An 18551-nucleotide genomic window follows, 5' to 3' on the forward strand; every position below is an offset into this window, starting at 1 on the left:
TTTACCTTTTATTTTTACACTGTTCTTTAAAAAAAAAGTGTCACTTTTATTCCTATTACAAGGAATGTAAACATCCCTTCTAATAGAAAAAAAGCATGACAGGACCTCTTAAAAAAAAAAAAAAAAAAAAGATGTCAGATCTCATTTACACTAAAATGCAATTAAAAAAAAAAATGTTGTCCATGTAAAGAAATTAAAAAAAAAAAAAAAAAAGGCCCTTTAAGAGCTGTTGGCGGAAGGGACGTTTTGACATCGCTTCCGCCGTGCATTGGTATGGAGATGGGTGGGGGCCATCTTCCCCTCACTCGTCTCCATGTCTAGCCAGGAGAAGGACCCGATCGCCTCCGCCACTACCGGTAAGCAGCGGAGGGCACCAGAGCGCGGCGGGAGGGGGAGAGCCCATGGCCGTTTAAAAGTGATCTTGCGGCAAATGCGCCGCGTTACCTGAAGAAGGAGGCCACGCCTCCGAAACATGTTGTCCTAGCAATTGCATGAAGCTTACGAGAGGAGTCAGCTGCATCACTGTGCATCCCCTCCCTGGCCACGAGTGACGTCAGGCAGCGCCGGCTGGTCCGTGCGAGTGCTTTGTGTGTTACAAGCAAACAGGCGGTCTGTGCTTACTGGAATACTTTACCACGCTGCTAGTTGCTGTGAACTAACTGATCCCTACAGACCAGGAGAGGAGGCTATTATGGAGCTGTTTATGCCATTTAACGCTGGATGTTTATGAGTGCAACCCTCGTTTTTCATACACTTATCTTCATCTATTAAACGATAACACACTAGGGTTGGCGTGCACTCTCTCTTGATTTTATATATTTTCAGAATCTGCCGCAGAGACCATCATTATCAGAAACCAGACTGCCGGCTGAAGAAGAGGATACCTGGGTTATGGCAGCTAGCTGCTGCCATAAAAACGATATTCCTCTTCAAAGTTAGGACGTATATTGAGATATCTATTGTGGCCATTCTACTGCAAAGTCAACTGTTCTGGTTCCGTCCGATAGAGAGCCTTCTGTGCCACCATCAACGCAAAGCAACAGGTTTCTTTCATACCCCCAACAACAGCAAATAATTACCTTTCCTTTGCGTCCCCCGTTATTCTGTTCAGCAAAAGACAGCAGAAAAATAAATAATAATTTCAGGTGTGGAGGATCATGTAACTCATTCCAGTGCTGATGCTAAAGTGGTAATTGGTCCAGTGCTGTCACATAAGGACATCATTGGGGGGAGAAAGGGGGAGGGGCTGGGCCACGGCTCCATGTCTGAATGGACACAGAGAGCCGTAGCTTGGCTCGGGTTCCCCCCATAGCAAGCTGCTTGCTGTGGGGGGCACCCAACAGGAGGGAGGGGCCAGGAGAGCTGACGAGGGACCCAAGAAGAGGGGGATTGGAGCTGCTCTGTGCAAAACCCCTGCACAGAGGAGGTAAGTATAGACTTGTTTGTTATTTTTAACTTAAAAAAAAAACAAAAAAACAAGACTTTACGATCACCTTCAGTTCGTTCCATTAAGCTTTAAAAACAAAACCTGGAAGCTGATTGGTTAGTATGCACAGCTTCACCAGATTCTGTTTGGACCAATTTAGTAAATCTTCCCCATAGTGTATCAACCTGCTATTACAAAACCTGCAAACATATGAAGTAAGCACACCAATTCCAACTAATGTTTTTGCATTAACGTCGTCTTCAAGACATATAGAAGCGTTGTAGTAGAATAGGTACAACTATCCAGAAAATAACACATCAAACAAAATATGGTAAGGGTATTTGCTACATTGGTAATTCCAACCTATATCCAAATAAATACCGGCATGTACACGGGTAAGGTGAGCACCACTCGGTCATATAGTAGCTGATGTTGAGAATACATACTGTACCCCAAATAGTAGGGCTTACACAGGGCTGTCTGTCTTTGATTTGTACTTTTCTGGTGCTGCATGCAGAATGAATTGGGTCAAAAGAAAGACATACCACCCTCGGAGGCCTTTTCACATGGGCGTACTATAGCACACATCTGTGCAGGGCCATGTTGACCCGCATGGGGATGCACAAATGTTCCTTGCATTCTCATGCAGGCAGGCCCATTGATGTCAATTGGGATGCAGCGGCTGCACGGACACAGTGGCGGCTCCCAATATGACATTCATGTGGTGTGGGTGCCGGGTACATGTCTCTGAACACAGACAGTGAGTTTGGGGGACATGCACCCACATGCATGTCCTATGGGCTGTGTCAGTGCATCCACTGTGTCCCAATTGACAATAAAGGAACTACCTGCAACGTGATGCACGGAAAACACCTGTGCATCCCCCTGTGTGGGTAAATACGGCCCTGCACGGGCGTACGCTATAGTAAGCCCTGTGTGAACAAGGTCTGAAGGTACACTGACTACTCCTTGTGGCTCTTTTCAGGAGCACTGCTAAATATTACATTGGCCTTGTACAGCTCAGGCGGGTGCGTCCGGTTTACATACCTGTACATGTTTGGCTTGGAGGAGGAAATCCATATTAAAGCGGAGTTCCACTCCATAAAATTAACTTGTCATTATTCAGCAGCATTAAACCTAATAAACAACATTTAGAACATTTTTTTTTCTTTTTTCTCACGTTTTCATGTCTGTTGCTAAGGGGTGCCTTGAAATCTGCCTCTTCCTCTCCCTGGCGCCTGACGTCATTTCCCTCGGCGCCCGTGCTCGCTAGTGCTCCTGGGAGATGCTTGTCATTATTTCCCAGGAGTCAGTGGGCAGCGCCGAGGGCTTCGCTGCCATCACAACGGGGGTGGGCAATTCCGACGCCGCCGCCTGTTGTGATGGCAACGTCAGACGTGTTACGGCGCTGCGCCGTACATACGGCGCATGCGCGAGAATGGGCGGTGCATGCTGGTCGCTCAGCTGCACCAGAGCCTGGAAGATAGTGCTTGTGGGCTTCACATGCCCACAAGCACTTTGGAAACTGCCAGGAAAGAGGAATATAAGATATATTCCTCTATGAAATCGGCAATCGAGCGCCGATTAAGCACACAAACGTGAGTGCTATAAATAAGCCTTAGAAACAAAAGATATGCATCCTAAAAAAAAAATTTTAACAGTGGGAAGTCCGCTTTAAGACAGAGAGAAATAAACAAATTCATGTAGATCACAGCCCTGCTGGAAATTGAAGTTGGTTCTCTCTCTGGCGGTTAGGCCAGAGTACTGACCATGGAACCAGAGTACTGCCCAGGTTTGCCAGGTTACCTCTACAATTGGGAAGTATAAGTCAACAGAGGTAATTGGTGCCTTTATCAGAGAGGTGGGTGAAGCTGTTCCCCTTAGGTTATGTAAGGGAACAAGACACCCTCTAATTGATGCTGCAGGTGGGGAGATCAGGGGTCATTCATAGTTACCGAGATAAAAAGTTATTCTTGGCTGATTTGGTTTGCAGGATTTGGTTTGCAGGATTCCGCCGGTGAATGCAGTAGACGGACTCCTGAAGTTTGATTCTACAATTTTTTTTTTTCACATTCCTACTGGAAAGACTTTATATTTAAAACTTTTTCTTGCAGGATTGTAGAATTGAAAGAATCTGTGTTTGACGTCAACCTGGGCTTCAATAAAATCCCAACAATCACCTTGAATTTGTGCATGTTACTGAGAATAACACATCTGGATATGAGGTCAGTATCTCCATTATTAATGAACAAATGTGCAAATTTTTTTTTTTTTTTTGTAAATACGTTACCCCGTTGTGTGACTCTGTAGTCACATGGGCTGCTCAGATGTGATGGGGAGGAAATGCTCAGCATAGAAACTCACTGAAAACTGAGCATGTGCAGAGTTGCCACCACAGCTGCAAAATCACTAGATGAATTGGGGACATGGAAAGAAGGGGGAGATAGTGAGCAGCAGGATCAACCATTTTTTTTTTCAGAATACAAAGAACAAATCTCATAGTGACTGAGTATAAACAGCATGTAATACACCATTTATTGATCATTTAACCACTTGCACGACCGGCTCACGCCGATATACGTCGGCAAAGTGGCACGGGTGTACAAAACTACGTACCCGTACGTCACTGCGTCATCAGCGGCTAGCGGGCGCGTGCCCATGGGTCCCACGAACTCGATGTCCGCCAGTGGCCCGCGATTCCAGAATGGTGAGATGCGTACATAAACAAGGCATTTCGCTGTTCTGCCTAGCAACATGGCAGGGATCTACTGCTCCCAGCAGTAATCTCTGTCATGTTCTAGTGAGCCCATCCCCCCCTACAGTTAGAACACACTGAGGGAACACACTTAACCCCTTGATCGCCCCCTAGTGTTTAACCCCTTCCCTGCCAGTGCCATTTACGTGATCGCTGTATAAATGCCAATGATCCCAAAATAGTGTCAAAAGTGTCTGATCTGTCCACCGCAATGTCGCATTCACGATAAAAATCGCAGATCGCCGCCATTACTAGTAAAAAAAAAAAAAAGAATAGTAAATTAATAATAAAAATGGCATAAATCTATCCCCTATTTTGTAGACACGATAACCTTTGCGCAAACCAACCCATAAACGCTTATTGCAATTTTTTTTTGTTTTTTTTACCAAAAATATGTAGAAGAATACATCTTGGCCTAAACTGAGGAAATTTTTTTTTTTTTTGTTTATAGCGCATAAAAATTAAAACTCCAGAGGTGATCAAATACCACCAAAGAAAGCTCTATTTGTGTGGAAAAAAAAGGACGTCAGTTTTGTTTGGGTACAACGTCGCACAACCGCGCAATTGTCAGTTAAAGCAACGCAGTGTGCCATATTGCAAAAAAGGGCCTGGTCAGGAAGGGGGTAAATCCTTCCGGGACTGAAGTGGTTAATGATGTGGGTTTTGTGACACTTTAAATCCTCACTTTACTTTTCTCCACCGTCCTTGACTCAGGGACAGCATTTAAACAAAGAGAGACATCTCCATAGTGCAGTATGTTTAGATGATTAAAATCATAATCTTATAGTATCATACTCACACTTTATCATACAGAGAAGCACCATACATGAAACAATCTTCTATATTACTATGATAAGATGCTCACCAGATACAAAAGACCCGTTAAATTGCATGAGTCATGAAGGCATACTCCGCATTATCCCCCCAGAGCTTTTCTATATACAGTAAAACCTTGGATTGTGAGCATAATTTGTTCCGTAAACACGTTGTAATCCAAAGCACTTATATATCAAATAAAGGGGGAAAAAACTGCGCTAATGTATCAATTTAAAAATTAATCATGAAGATCAAAATCCAATGAGCAGCAGCTTAATGTGAGATATACACAAAGAAAAACATAGGAAAGAAGAAGCCGTACTAGTACTAGCGCAGCTTCTTCTTTCTATGCTTCACTTGTATATCAAAGCAAGTTTCCCCATAACAAATAATGGAATCTCAGATGATTCGTTCAACAACCATTTATTCTTAGATCCTTAAGTTTATAGTCCATAGAAAAAGATTATAGCAATGTGATAGGTTGTGTAACCATAAAATGTCCATTTACAAATGGAAGCCTCCACAAGGGGATTAGAATTAAAATCCAGCAAAAGCTATACAGTGTTAAAGAGAAGAGAGGCGCCTCTAAGTGTAGCAATATGGTTACATTTCATGAAGGTACAACATGTAGCAACTCACATGGTTGATGATTAAAAGAGGCACATCTAAGTATGCAGGCATCCGGGGTAAAGCTGTCTACATAGACCGTCCTCCTCACCGCCGGCTCTCACCGCTGTCAGTCTGCAATCGTGTCCAGGAAGACTTCCCTGCAGTAGAGTGATCTGAAAGCGAAGCGCAGCGTGGAATGGAAGACATTGATGGCGATGGGGAGGACGGTCTATGTGGACAGCTTTACCCCAGATGCCTGCATACTTAGATGTGCCTCTTTTAATCATCAACCATGTGAGTTCCTAAATGTTCGTTTAATGCCTTCATTAAATGTAACCATATTGCTACACTTAGAGGCGCTCTTCTCTTTTATACTCAGTTGTGACATGACGCTAATTGTATATCATGACATTGCTTGTTTTTCAAGTCAAAATTTATTTTAAAAAATCTGCTTGTTTTGCAAAACATTCTCAGACCAAGTTACTCTCAATCCAAGGTTTTACTGTGTGTGTGTGTGTATGTATATATATGTATATGTGTGTGTATATGTGTGTGTGTATATATATATATATATATATATATATATATATATATGGATCCTCTCCATTACCATCATCTCCAAAATGTACTTCAGACTGGTATCAAAATAAAGAGACCCTCTTGGTGCATTATTTCAACATTTAAATTACAGATATCAAAATTCTACTCACAAATGATTCCGTACCATGTGGTGTATAACTACAGATGTCATAATATTACTACCGCTCATCAGATATAAATGACCCACTCAATACATCCGTGAGTCAATCAGGCCAATCCACATGAATGTACTGTCTTTTTAAATCTGCCATATATAATAGAGGGAAGGCTCACCGGATACAAATGACTCGGTGTACTACAAAAACAAAAAAAGGGCGCACCAGACTAGCGCATTACCTTTTGTAAACGATTTACTGATGATGACAAAATAGCTCTATACTCACAAACAACTGTGTACAACACGCTCATCAAAACCATCTAAAGACAATGTTGCCCATGAAGTCACCACCTGGATCTATTTAGCTTACACGTTCCAAGTGGGATCTCTTCTTCAGAGCCATCCCCCCCCCGAAACGCGTAAGCTGAATAGATCCAGGCGGTGTTTTCCCAAGCTAAGGAGCAGGTGCAGTGGATCGGGCAACATTGTCTTTAGATGATTTTGATGACCATGTTGTTACACAGTTGTTTGTGAATATACATCTATTTTGTTTTCATCAATAAATAGTTTACAAAGGTCCCCAGTCCTAAGAGGGCAGCAAAGCGTGGCGTCTTTCTTAATGCTTGGGGAAGTGGACAAGTGAGAAGTATTGGGGTCCCAACATCACACTTGTGTGTAGGAGGTTGCTGATATTGACCCACTCAGTGTATCTGTGAGTCAATATAACTTTATAGGTGTACCATCTCTTGGTTTATTAACTGCACATCATAAACAGAAGGGAGGCTTACCAGAGGGTATTGACCCCGGTTAGGTATTGATCCCCGGTCAGGTATTGACCCCTGGTCAGGTATTGATCCCCGGTCAGGTATTGACCCCTGGTCAGGTATTGATCCCCGGTCAGGTATTGACCCCTGGTCAGGTATTGATCCCCGGTCAGGTATTGATCCCCGGTTTCCAAGTGAGTCAAACACGCTCCTCCTCCAGTCCCCAAATCCACACCATTATCACCAATTCAGACCAGGGATAGAAGCATCCAAAACCAACCATCCTTTCTTGATCTCAGGCTAATCCAGCTCACATTTAGAATTAAAGAGCTTACATAGTGTAGTATTTTAAAGTGCTTTATATATAGAGAGATAGAGAGATAGATAGATAGATAGATAGAGATATATATATATACACACACATTATATTACCAAAAGTATTGGGACACCTACCTTTACACATACATGAACTTTAATGGCATCCCAGTCTTAGTCCGTAGGGTTCAGTATTGAGTTGGCCCACCCTTTGCAGCTACAACAGCTTCAACTCTTCTGGGAAGGCTGTCCACAAGGTTTAGGAGTGTATCTATGGGAAAGTTTTACCATTCTTCTAGAAGTGCATTTGTGAGGTCAGGCACTGATGATGGACGCAAAGGCCTGGCACACAGTCTCCACTCTAATTTATCCCAAAAGTGTTCTATCAGGTTGAGGTCAGGACTCTGTGCAGGCCAGTCAAGTTCCTCCACCCCAAACTCTCTCATCCGTGTCTCTATGGACCTTGCTTTGTGCACTGGTCCAAATCATTTGGTGGAGGGGGGATTATGATGTGGGGTTGTTTTTCAGGGGTTGGGCTTGGCCTCTTAGTTCCAGTGAAGGAAGGCTTTTAAGGCGCCAGCATACTAAGACTGGGATGCCATGAAAGTTCATGTGCGTGTAAAGGCAGGTGGCCCAATAGTTTTGGTAATATAGTATATGTATATGTGTGTGATAATATATATATATTGTGTATAAGTGTTCCCCAAGAGCTGACATTTTTTAGGGGTTCCTCTGGGGTAAAAGCTTGAGAAAATCTGCTTTAAAGTGTATCTAAACCCCCCAAACATGAGTATTACACATGTAATATACAGTATTGCAGCTTACCAGTCTCTAGATACGGTGCCTGTTTTTTTTTTTCTTTCCTTTATTTTCATCTGGTGATCCTGCCAGTGACACATTTCCTGTCAACTTCTTCACCCACTTCTATATCTATGGAGGAGGAACGTTGTAACTCTAGGCTACTCTTCTTATTTGGACTACAAACACCTTCTCCACTGTTTCATCACCATTACATAAGGGGGAGGTGTTTTGAAATATTGTTACACAGGAAGTGACAAGGGCTCTAGGAATTCTGGCTGATCAGCAGGTATTTTTCTATACTTGCAAAAAATGTTGGAAAAAATGTTCTTAGCCCAGAAAATTAAAACAAAAGCAGCCAGGGAATACAATCCAGCACATCCCTTAGTGAAAGCACCACATAGTGCACACATTTAACCCTATGATCGCCCTAGATGTTTAACCCCTTCCCAGCCAGTCTCATTAGTACAGTGACGGTGCATATTTTTAGCACTGATCACTGTATTAGTGTCACTGGTCCTACAAAGAGTCAAGTGTCAGATTGTCCACCGCAATATTGCAGCCATTACTAGTATAAAAAAAAATCAATAAATAAAAATTCCAGTATATATCCCATATTTTGTAGTCCCTATAACTTTTGTGCAAACCGATCAATATCCGCTTATTGAGAGAACAAAAAGTACCCCCGGTTACCCGGGGATACTTTTTGTTCTCTCTATACAGTAATTACAAGATGTTGGCAACTTACATTGGAGATGCAATTTCTCTGCGGTGGTTTCTTTCCTTAAATATAAGCTTATTGGGATTTTTTGTGGTACAGCAAAAGCAAAAATTTGTAGCAGAATACATTTTGTCCTAAATTTATGAAGAAATTAGATTTTTTACATTTTTTCTATTGTATAGGTTTTGGTAAAAAAAAAAAAAAAAATATATATATATATATATATATATATATATAATTTTTTTTTCCTAACGTTGGCAGTCTTTTTTTGTTTATAATACAAAAAAATAGACCTCTGTGGTGATCAAATATCACCAAAAGAAATCTCTATTTGTAGGGGAAAAAATTACATAAATGTCATTTATGTACAGCGTAGCATGACCACGCAATTGTCAGTTAAATTAACGCAGTGCTGTATCGCAATAAATAGCCTGGTCATGAAGGGGGGTAAATCTTCCGGAGGTCAAGTGATTAAATGTCTTTCCTGTGATTTGTGAAATATTTATTAAATTAATTTTTCTTTTTTGTAGGAATAACTTTCTGTCATCACTTCCTGATGAGCTGGAAGCTTTGACCCGCCTACAATCCATCACCCTTTCCTTTAACAGGTCCGTCATACGTATTACCAGTGGGATACATTTAAGTATGACCGCTGTTGATTTAGTTGTTGGTATAAAATTGTTTGTCTTTATAATCATTTATTATTTTTATCATTCCATGTATGTACAGTGGGGACGGAAAGTACTTGGCACTATTTTCATGAAATAAAAAAATTGGAATTCCCCCATACCTTTTTTTTAAACACATTCAGGTTTATAGATTTTAAAAAAAGTATTATATGTATACGTATATACATATATATATACACAGTGGGGACGGAAAGTATTCAGACCCCCTTAAATTTTTCACTCTTTGTTATATTGCAGCCATTTGCTAAAATCATTTAAGTTCATTTTTTTCCTCATTAATGTACACACAGCACCTCATATTGACAGAAAAACACAGAATTGTTGACATTTTTGCAGATTTATTAAAGAAAAACTGAAAAATCACATGGTCCTAAGTATTCAGACCCTTTGCTCAGTATTTAGTAGAAGCTCCTTTTGATCTAATACAGTCATGAGTCGTTTTGGGAAAGATGCAACAAGTTTTTCACACCTGGATTTGGGGTCCTCTGCCATTCCTCCTTGCAGATCCTCTCCAGTTCTATCAGGTTGGATGGTAAACGTTGGTGGACAGCCATTTTTAGGTCTCTCCAGAGATGCTCAATTGGGTTTAAGTCAGGGCTCTGGCTGGGCCATTCAAGAACAGTCACGGAGTTGTTGTGAAGCCACTTCTTTGTTATTTTAGCTGTGTGCTTAGGGTCATTGTCTTGTTGGTAGGTAAACCTTCGGCCCAGTCTGAGGTCCTGAGCACTCTGGAGAAGGTTTTCGTCCAGGATATCCCTGTACTTGGCCGCATTCATCTTTCCCTTGATTGCAACCAGTCATCCTGTCCCTGCAGCTGAACCCCCCCCCCAGCATGATTCTGCCACCACCATGCTTCACTGTTGGGACTGTATTGGACAGGTGATGAGCAGTGCCTGGTTTTCTCCACACATACTGGTTAGAATTAAGGCCAAAAAGTTCTATCTTGGTCTCATCAGACCAGAGAATCTTATTTCTCACCATATTGGAGTCCTTCAGGTGTTTTTTTTAGCAAACTCCATGCAGGCTTTCATGTGTCTTGCACTGAGGAGAGGCTTCCGTCGGGCCACTCTACCATAAAGCCCCGACTAGTGGAGGGCTGCAGTGATGGTTGACTTTCTACAACTTTCTCCCATCTCCCGACTGCATCTATGGAGCTCAGCCACAGTGATCTTTGGGTTCTTCTTTACCTCTCTCACCAAGGCTCTTCTCCCCCGATAGCTCAGTTTGGCCGGACGGCCAGCTCTAGGAAGGGTTCTGGTCGTCCCAAACGTCTTCCATTTAAGGATTATGGAGGCCACTGTGCTCTTAGGAACCTTAAGTGCAGCAGAATTTTTTAGTAACCTTGGCCAGATCTGTGCCTTGCCACAATTCTGTCTCAGTTTTTCTTTTTTAATAAATCTGCTGAAATGTCAACAATTCTGTTTTTCTGTTAATATGGGGTGCTGTGTGTACATTAATGAGGGACAAAAATGAACTTAAATGATTTTAGCAAACGGCTGCAATATAACAAAGAGTGAAAAATTTAAGGGGGTCTGAATACTTTCCGTCCCCACTGTATGTACGTGTGATCAGCCTAAAGTCTAAATTTAAAAAATCGCTGACAGGCAGGGTTTTTTAAATAACAGAAGAGACTCTAGTGGTCTCCTCTGCCATAAATGCCTCTCCCAGCCTGTCAGCACTAATGTATTCTGAACTACGCGTGTGCAGATCAGACCACATTTACGGCACCCGCCTTGTTCCCCTGATGAAGTGACTCCCATGTGCATGCACTGGATTGACGTTATTGTGTATTTTGAGCAGTGTTTGGCGGCATAAAAAAAATGGGCTGTTTGGAGAGAAGCTTATGAGCATAATTTTTTGCATGTACGTGCACGCATATGCACGTGCACTTATTCCAGCTGCTAGAATAAATAAATATTCTGGCCAGTAGAATGAACTTATGCTAATACCCTTCTAAACACCATACGCCTGTAAACGTGCGAAATTCCGCACCAAAACAAGCATTTTTTACGCTTAATTTTTTTTTGCCATCTCCTGTTAGAAAGGAGTATTTTAATATGCCCGATTGCATCAAGCCTAAAGGGGCAGAAAAAGATGGAATAGAAAGGCGAGGCTGAAGTTCCACTTTAAAAGGCCTGGCAGTTCTTCTGTCAGTTAAAAAAAAAAAAAAAAACAGTCAGCAGCTACAAATGCTGTAGCTGCTGACTTTATATAAAAGGATTCTTACCTGTTCAGGGATTCAGCACTGTCCACACCAGGGGGAATTCTGGCCGGTGTTCGCAGCTGGCTTCCCACTGCGCATGTGCGAGTTGCGCTGTGCTTTGTGAATGGACCCACAGGCTCATGGGACCCACTCCTCCCAGAAAAGCTTTCAAAATGGTACAGGAGGGAGGAGGATTAAAAAAAAAAAGCACAATTTCCCTTTTAGGGTGAAGTTCCGGGCGGGAGCCCTATTATCCTGGGAGGATGTCATATGACGTTCTCCCTGGATTGCGCCTCTCGTGTGCCCCATCTTTCACCTGCTGTGTCCATCGGACTCGGCCAATGACAGATCACTGTACCAGCCTGCTGCTGGTACCATGTGATTGCTGTGGCCAATCACAGCAGATCACATGACAATTGTGCACAATAAAAGACTTTGAGTCATGCCGTTCGTTGTGTACTATTGTGATGAGCTCTGTGACTGGTCACAGTGATCACATGGTACACACAGGGCCAATCACAACCCTTTTGTAACATGTGATTAGCTGTGGCCAATCACAGCTAATCACAACAGTAAACACTGAATAAATAGTTTTCATTCAGAAAAACAATGTTTGCCTATAACTGTAAACTTCACAGTTTACAGTGAGGGGAAAAAAGTATTTGATCCCCTGCTGATTTTGTATGTTTGCCCACTGACAAAGTAATGATCAGTCTACAATTTTAATGGTAGGTTTATTTTAACAGTGATAGACAAAATAAGTTTTATAAATTTGCATTTTAATGAGTAAAATAAGTATTTGATCTCATCAATCAGCAAGATTTCTGGCTCCTAGGTGTCTTCTATACAGGTAACAAGCTGAGATTAGGAGCACTCCCTTTTTTTACATTTTACTGGATGTTTTATAGCAGAAAGTAAAGTTTTTTTAAATTATCTGTCTTTTTTTGTTTAAAGTGCAAAAAATAAAAACCGCAGAGGTGATCAAATGCCACCAAAAGAAAGCTCTTTTTGTGGGGGAAAAAAAAGGACATCAATTTTATTTGTGTACAGTGTTGCACAATCACACAATTGTCAGTTAAAGTAAAGCAGTGCCGTATAGCAAAAAATGGCCTGGTTAGGAAGGGGGTAAAAGCTTCCGGAGCTGAAGTGATTAATTTACATTGTCCCTTCTATTTCTGCATGTGGATAATGGCATTGTAATTATTTTAAATAAAAAAAAAAAAAAAAAAACATTACCTTTTTCCTAATGGATATACAGCCGTCACATAACCCAGATCTTTCCCAGCCTGTCTGCAGGGAAACATAAGGAGGAGGAGCTTGTGGTCCTCTGCTGCTGGTTACATGTTCAAAACATAAAAAAAACAGCATGGAAAACAGAGTAAAAGTAAATAATTTCAATAAACTGTTTTAAATTGTCATACAAAATAAATATTTGATAAAACATATATATATATTTTTTTTTTTATCAAATATTTATTATTTTTTGCCAATAACATGGTGTGGGAGGATTTCTGCCAATCAGAGACTTTGTCACAGCCCTCCAACCTGTGTCTTAGAATAAGAGGGAGGTGACGCCTCCATCAATCTACATGTAATATTCCACCACCATTGTGTTTAGCTGGTTAGTGGGCATGGAGGAGGAGGGAGGGAGAGTGGGTTGTCATTTACCACTGTGTATACCCGCACATGTGTGACTCTGTAGTCACGTGCGCTGCTCAGATGAGATAGGAAGGAAATGTTCAGCATAGAAATTCACTGAAAACTGAGCATGTGCAGAGCTGCCAACACTACTCTGAAAAATCCCTAGCTGAGTTGGGGACATGGACAGAAGATGGAGATAAAGAGCAGCAGGATCAACCAGGATTTTTGCAGAATACAGAAAACGGATCTCATAGTGACTGAGTGGGTTCGAACAGCATGTAATACACCATTTATTTATGATGTGGGTTTAGTGACACTTTAAATCTGAGGTTTATTCTGCTAATATTTTGCATTCCCTGGCACCCCTCCTGTCAACATGCTAATAAAATGTTTGAATAAAATCTTTTTGTTTTTTTTCTTTACACACCTTATTTCATCACTGGGTCTCTATGTGCAGTCATATTATGGCAGACACATGGCAGTGCCGTTAAATGTTAATGGCACCCCCATGTATCTTGTTACAGGGGTCAGAGACTTCTTTTGAGTGTTTCTTGCATGTGGGCAACCCAATTGATTGCCCGTACGTGCGACGTGCGTGTGTGCGCGCTCCGTGGAGCCCAAGCCTTGGTTTAATGTTGTATTCCTGTGTGAGCAACATTGTAACGTCATCTTTTATTCCTCTTTTTCCAGGTTTAAAACTTTCCCCGAGGTTCTGTACCGGATCCCTACTATGGATACAATCCTCATTAGCAGCAATCAGATCGGATCCATAGACCCCTTGCAGCTGATTAAACTGACAAAGCTGTCCACCTTGGACCTCCAGAATAATGACCTCCTGCAGATCCCGCCAGCCCTGGGGAACTGTGAGAGCATAAGGTGAGGGATCATTGAGTAATGTTTCCTGGTAGTCTGGTAAAGCTACGCCTGGGGCCTCCTGTTATCCTTCACAGTGACATGAATTCCAGAGATTATTAAAGCTGAAAGCGTTATTAAACCCAAAACCAAAGATTTTATATATTGCAGCTTGCCAATCATTTGATGTGGTGGCTGCATCACTTTTATTTCTTAACGCTTTTTACCTCTGTTTTCACCTGGTGATCAGGTCAGTAACACACCTCCTGTATTAGAGTGCCCCCACTCTGGATGAAGGAGCACAGGGGGCACCTTTTGGACAGCAGCATTGTCAGTCTGGGGGGAGAGTTATATGGACTGACACCGCACAAGCTGATCAGCGGGTGCCGGCCAATGGATGTCCGTCTGATCAGCGTGTAGGGACACAGGACGGAGCACTGCTTATGTATTCAAGGCAGAGCTCTGTCCTGTCTGCAGGAATGTGCTGGGTTTTGTTTCCCTGTGAAGCATGGAATAAAAAACAGCACATCCCTTAGTAAAAGCAGCACATAGTAAACACTGGTTAGGCACACGTTTAACCCTTTGATCACCCTAGATGTCTAACCCCTTCCCAGCCAGTGTCATTAGTTCAGTGACAGTACGTGTTTTTAGCACAAATCACTATATTTGTGTCACTTGTTCCCACAAAGTGTCAGAATGTCCGCCACAATATTGCAGTCCCGCTATAAGTCGCTGATTGCTGCCATTGCTAAAAAAATTAAGATAAATAAAAATTCCAGTATATATATATGATAGTTTGTAGACTTTTGCGCAAACCAATCAATATACACTTATTGGGATTTTTTTTTACCAAAAATATATAGCAGAATACATATTGACATAAATTTATGAAGACAGTTTATTTTTTACATTTGTTTATTGAATATATTTTATAGCAGGAAGTAAAAAATATTGTTTTTTTTGTTTTGTTTTTTGTCTTTTATTGTTTATAGTGCAAAAAAAAAAAAAACTGCAGAGGCGATCAAATACCACTAAACGAAAGCTCTATTTGTGGGGAAAAAATTACATAAATTTCAATTGTGTACAGCGTTGCATGACCGTGCAATTGTCAAAGGAACGTAGTGCTGTATAGCAAAAAATGGCCTGGTCATGGAGGGGGGGAGTAAATCTTCCCGGGGGCAAGTGGTTAATCTGCTTAATTTTTGCCTTGCCTGGGTTTTCCTTTACCCCCCCCCTCATCAACATGCTAACGACAATTTTAAATAAATTTTTTCTATTTTCATTCCATTCCTTATTTTAAATCCATCACTGGGTCTCTGTGCTTTGTATGCTATGCAGGCAGATCATGGCTGGTGGGAGGTGTACATAACACCCTGACAACATCACAGCACCCGGCCTCCGTACTCCTCTCAAGAGCCCTCAGCCCTGATGTAATAAGCAGTGGGCTGGCTCTTGGGAGGAGTTACGCAAATATCAAAATGTCTTGATGGGCGGATGTCAGTCTTAAGGCGTTCCTAGGCAGGCTGTATTTAGGCAGACTGCCCTAGATAACCTCCACATGTGATTCTGAGCTTCTATGATTGAAAGAGCTGAAAATCTAATTAATGAAATGGGCAGGTCAGGGATAGTCAGATTGGAGTAGAAAGGGCTGGGATGATGCTGGACGTCATCCAGCCAGGAAATGAGGTGAACAAGAAAAAAACAGCCAAACACTTCCAGCACTCAGTGGTCCTCAACGGAGGGGGAGGCCAAACCACAAAGTGCAAGTGCTTCTAAAACCTCACATGGAGCATGTTGATGCGTTTCGGGGTCGCACAGCTCTGAAAAAGGGATTACGTCCCCGAAATGCGTCAATTACTCCATGTGAGGTTTTAGAAGCACTTGCACTTTGTACCTCATGTTATTCTCTCATTTACATGCTGTACAGATGGAGGACAGAGGACTCTTACCGGGACATATGGACCCCTTTTTGTTAAGAGTCACAAGAGCTTTGTAAATCCATGTGTCTTCTGTAGGGGAACTTGTATCACCTCCACATCTCCACCTGTAGTCGTCAAGACCTCCCATCCAATGACATAAGAGGATCAACCGTGATAAAAAACAGAAAATCAGGGAAACCCACATAGTGTAAAACTGTATATGTACTTTTATTAAAAGTTTGTAATTAACCACTCACAAAGGTTAAAAACAACAAGCGCTTGACAATGCCAATCCCAGGATCCAATCCAACAACTTCCTGGTTCGAAAGTGCGTGGTGACGTCACGAGCATAAGCTCCATCCTATGCGTTTTGCTATATCTGACGTCATCGGGGCACAGAGGCCACTCTCATCACCACGCTATTTAAATATTACATTCAAGAAGGGACTAAAACTCTACATGTAGGTGAAACTAAATGTTATCAAAGCCTCGTTTTGGATTCTAAAGGGGTCAAATCCCGTCCTCCACATCAGTGCAGAGCAGGATAAGAGCCAAACCTCGTTCCCTGAAAAAAAGACTTCTAATGCACATTGTGAGCAGCTCACAGTGTGCGTTGAAATCAGCGTAAACTATTTCAGTCTAGGAGAGGAGCCGGTACAACTGTGCAAGACTGAAGAGAAGGGTGGAGTTCTACTTTAAGGGTTTTCTTTTGCAGGCGAGTGTTTTTAGGAAAATGTATTTTATGTGACAAAGTCCCTTTTTTAATTTTTACTTTTGCCTGAAGTATATCTTTACCTGGCCACAGTGATGTGTCTAATGCTGGGTGTGTATTGCTTGTCCACAGAGCTCTCCATCTGGAAGGAAACCCGTTCAGGAACCCGCGGGCGGCCATTCTGGCCAAGGGGACGACGGCTGTTATGGAGTATCTCCGGAGCCGTATTCCCACCTAATGATGTCCGGTGAAGAGAAGCAGCCAGGGTTTCTTCACAGGGCTCCGGTTCTCAGCCAATGCTGGGGGATATATTGGTTTTTTCTGAAAGGTTCCACTGCCATCATCCCATTGTAATTCCTGACATGGCACATACTTCTATCACACTACTATGGGGAGACACAACCCAATGCCGGGCAGCCTTATTGAACCTCAAATGTTTCTCACACTGCCAACGCTAAACCTCTTGGGGAGTATACTTTAGGTAACAATGTTTAGATTTTACATTTCATGACAACCATGAAATTATTTCTAAAGAGGACCTGTCCCTACTTGGCGTAATGCAGATTGCGCTCGGGTACAATGTAGAAAATAGCAGTGACATCATCACTGTGCTGTGCTCCAGGCCATTCAAACTGTGCAGTATGCTCTCTGAGCTCAGTTAGAGAAGGAAAGAGTACACTGGCATAGTCTATACAGCCTGGAGTGGACACTAGGGGGCGCTCAACTGTATTGTCCAGCTCATCCTGCAAACGACTAGATCTAGAGGAATTGAGGGGCCAGTGGTCTTTGTGGAAAGCTCCCCTCTTCCACAGCTGCATGTGTAATGGGAGGATTTAAAACAGGAGTGCTGATATGTACTGTTCAGAGCATATTGAATTGCATCAGGGGATTTGGGGAAAATGTTGCTAAAGGTGAATAAACACTTTAAACCCATTTTGCATTATGGTGTGGGGTACAGCGGGGTACAAGTGTAGAAAGCATACCCTAGCTCAACTGCTGCCTCCAAACTTCAATGGCTGAAAGCCGGTGCTCTGGCTGGTAAGTTCCGTCTCATGTGTAGCTCAATCACAATTAGAAAGCCGGCAACTCTGTGAACTCTTGGTTCCAAAATCTTTATTGGCTACATTCAAGCATGTACAGTGTAAAAATGCAAATGTGTTATGGCCAATATGGCCTTCTGAGGAAGGCCATATTGACCGAAACACGTCAGATTTTTACACTGTAGATGCTGGAATGTAGCCAATAAAGATTTTGAAATGGAGTTCACTGAGTTTTCGGCTCTCTAATTGTGATACAGCAGGGTACAAGGTGTTGAGGGGTAGGGTTCTCCAAGGGGAAGGACTCCAATCCAAACCCTGCCTGGGTGCTTGTTCCACTAGACTGGGTACTATTTCATCAGCCCCAGTTTTTCTAGGCCAACAAAACTGTCTATTGTTGCTCTCAGATAGCCGGAGTGCTGTGTGACCTTTCTCAGGTGGTGAATTTGGTTACCTTTTGCTCCACCCTCTTGACACTCAGGACCAGATAATCTGTTGCGCTATTAAACAGTGCGGGTTGCGGCATTTATACCAGTGCACTAAATAAACAGCAAATCACAATGTACGCTCCGGTGGAATGTGATATATGCAATGGAA

The 18551-nt window shown here is 42.2% G+C and overlaps 1 protein-coding gene across 1 annotated transcript in view; it reads left to right on the plus strand.

Annotated features, from left to right (window-relative positions):
- LRRC40 (leucine rich repeat containing 40) overlaps window positions 1-18057 on the plus strand; it is a 70326-nt gene extending 52269 nt beyond the window's left edge. Inside the window, exons 12-15 of the mRNA XM_073593755.1 lie at window positions 3541-3651; window positions 9432-9509; window positions 14125-14310; window positions 17050-18057. Coding sequence (XP_073449856.1) covers window positions 3541-3651; window positions 9432-9509; window positions 14125-14310; window positions 17050-17155 — 481 coding nt within the window. The 3' untranslated portion in view covers window positions 17156-18057. The remainder of the gene's footprint in view (window positions 1-3540; window positions 3652-9431; window positions 9510-14124; window positions 14311-17049) is intronic.
- The last annotated feature ends 494 nt before the right edge of the window (window positions 18058-18551 follow it).

The sequence above is a fragment of the Aquarana catesbeiana genome, linkage group LG07 (assembly GCF_042186555.1).
Source record: "Aquarana catesbeiana isolate 2022-GZ linkage group LG07, ASM4218655v1, whole genome shotgun sequence".
NCBI classification, from domain to species: Eukaryota; Metazoa; Chordata; class Amphibia; order Anura; family Ranidae; genus Aquarana; species Aquarana catesbeiana.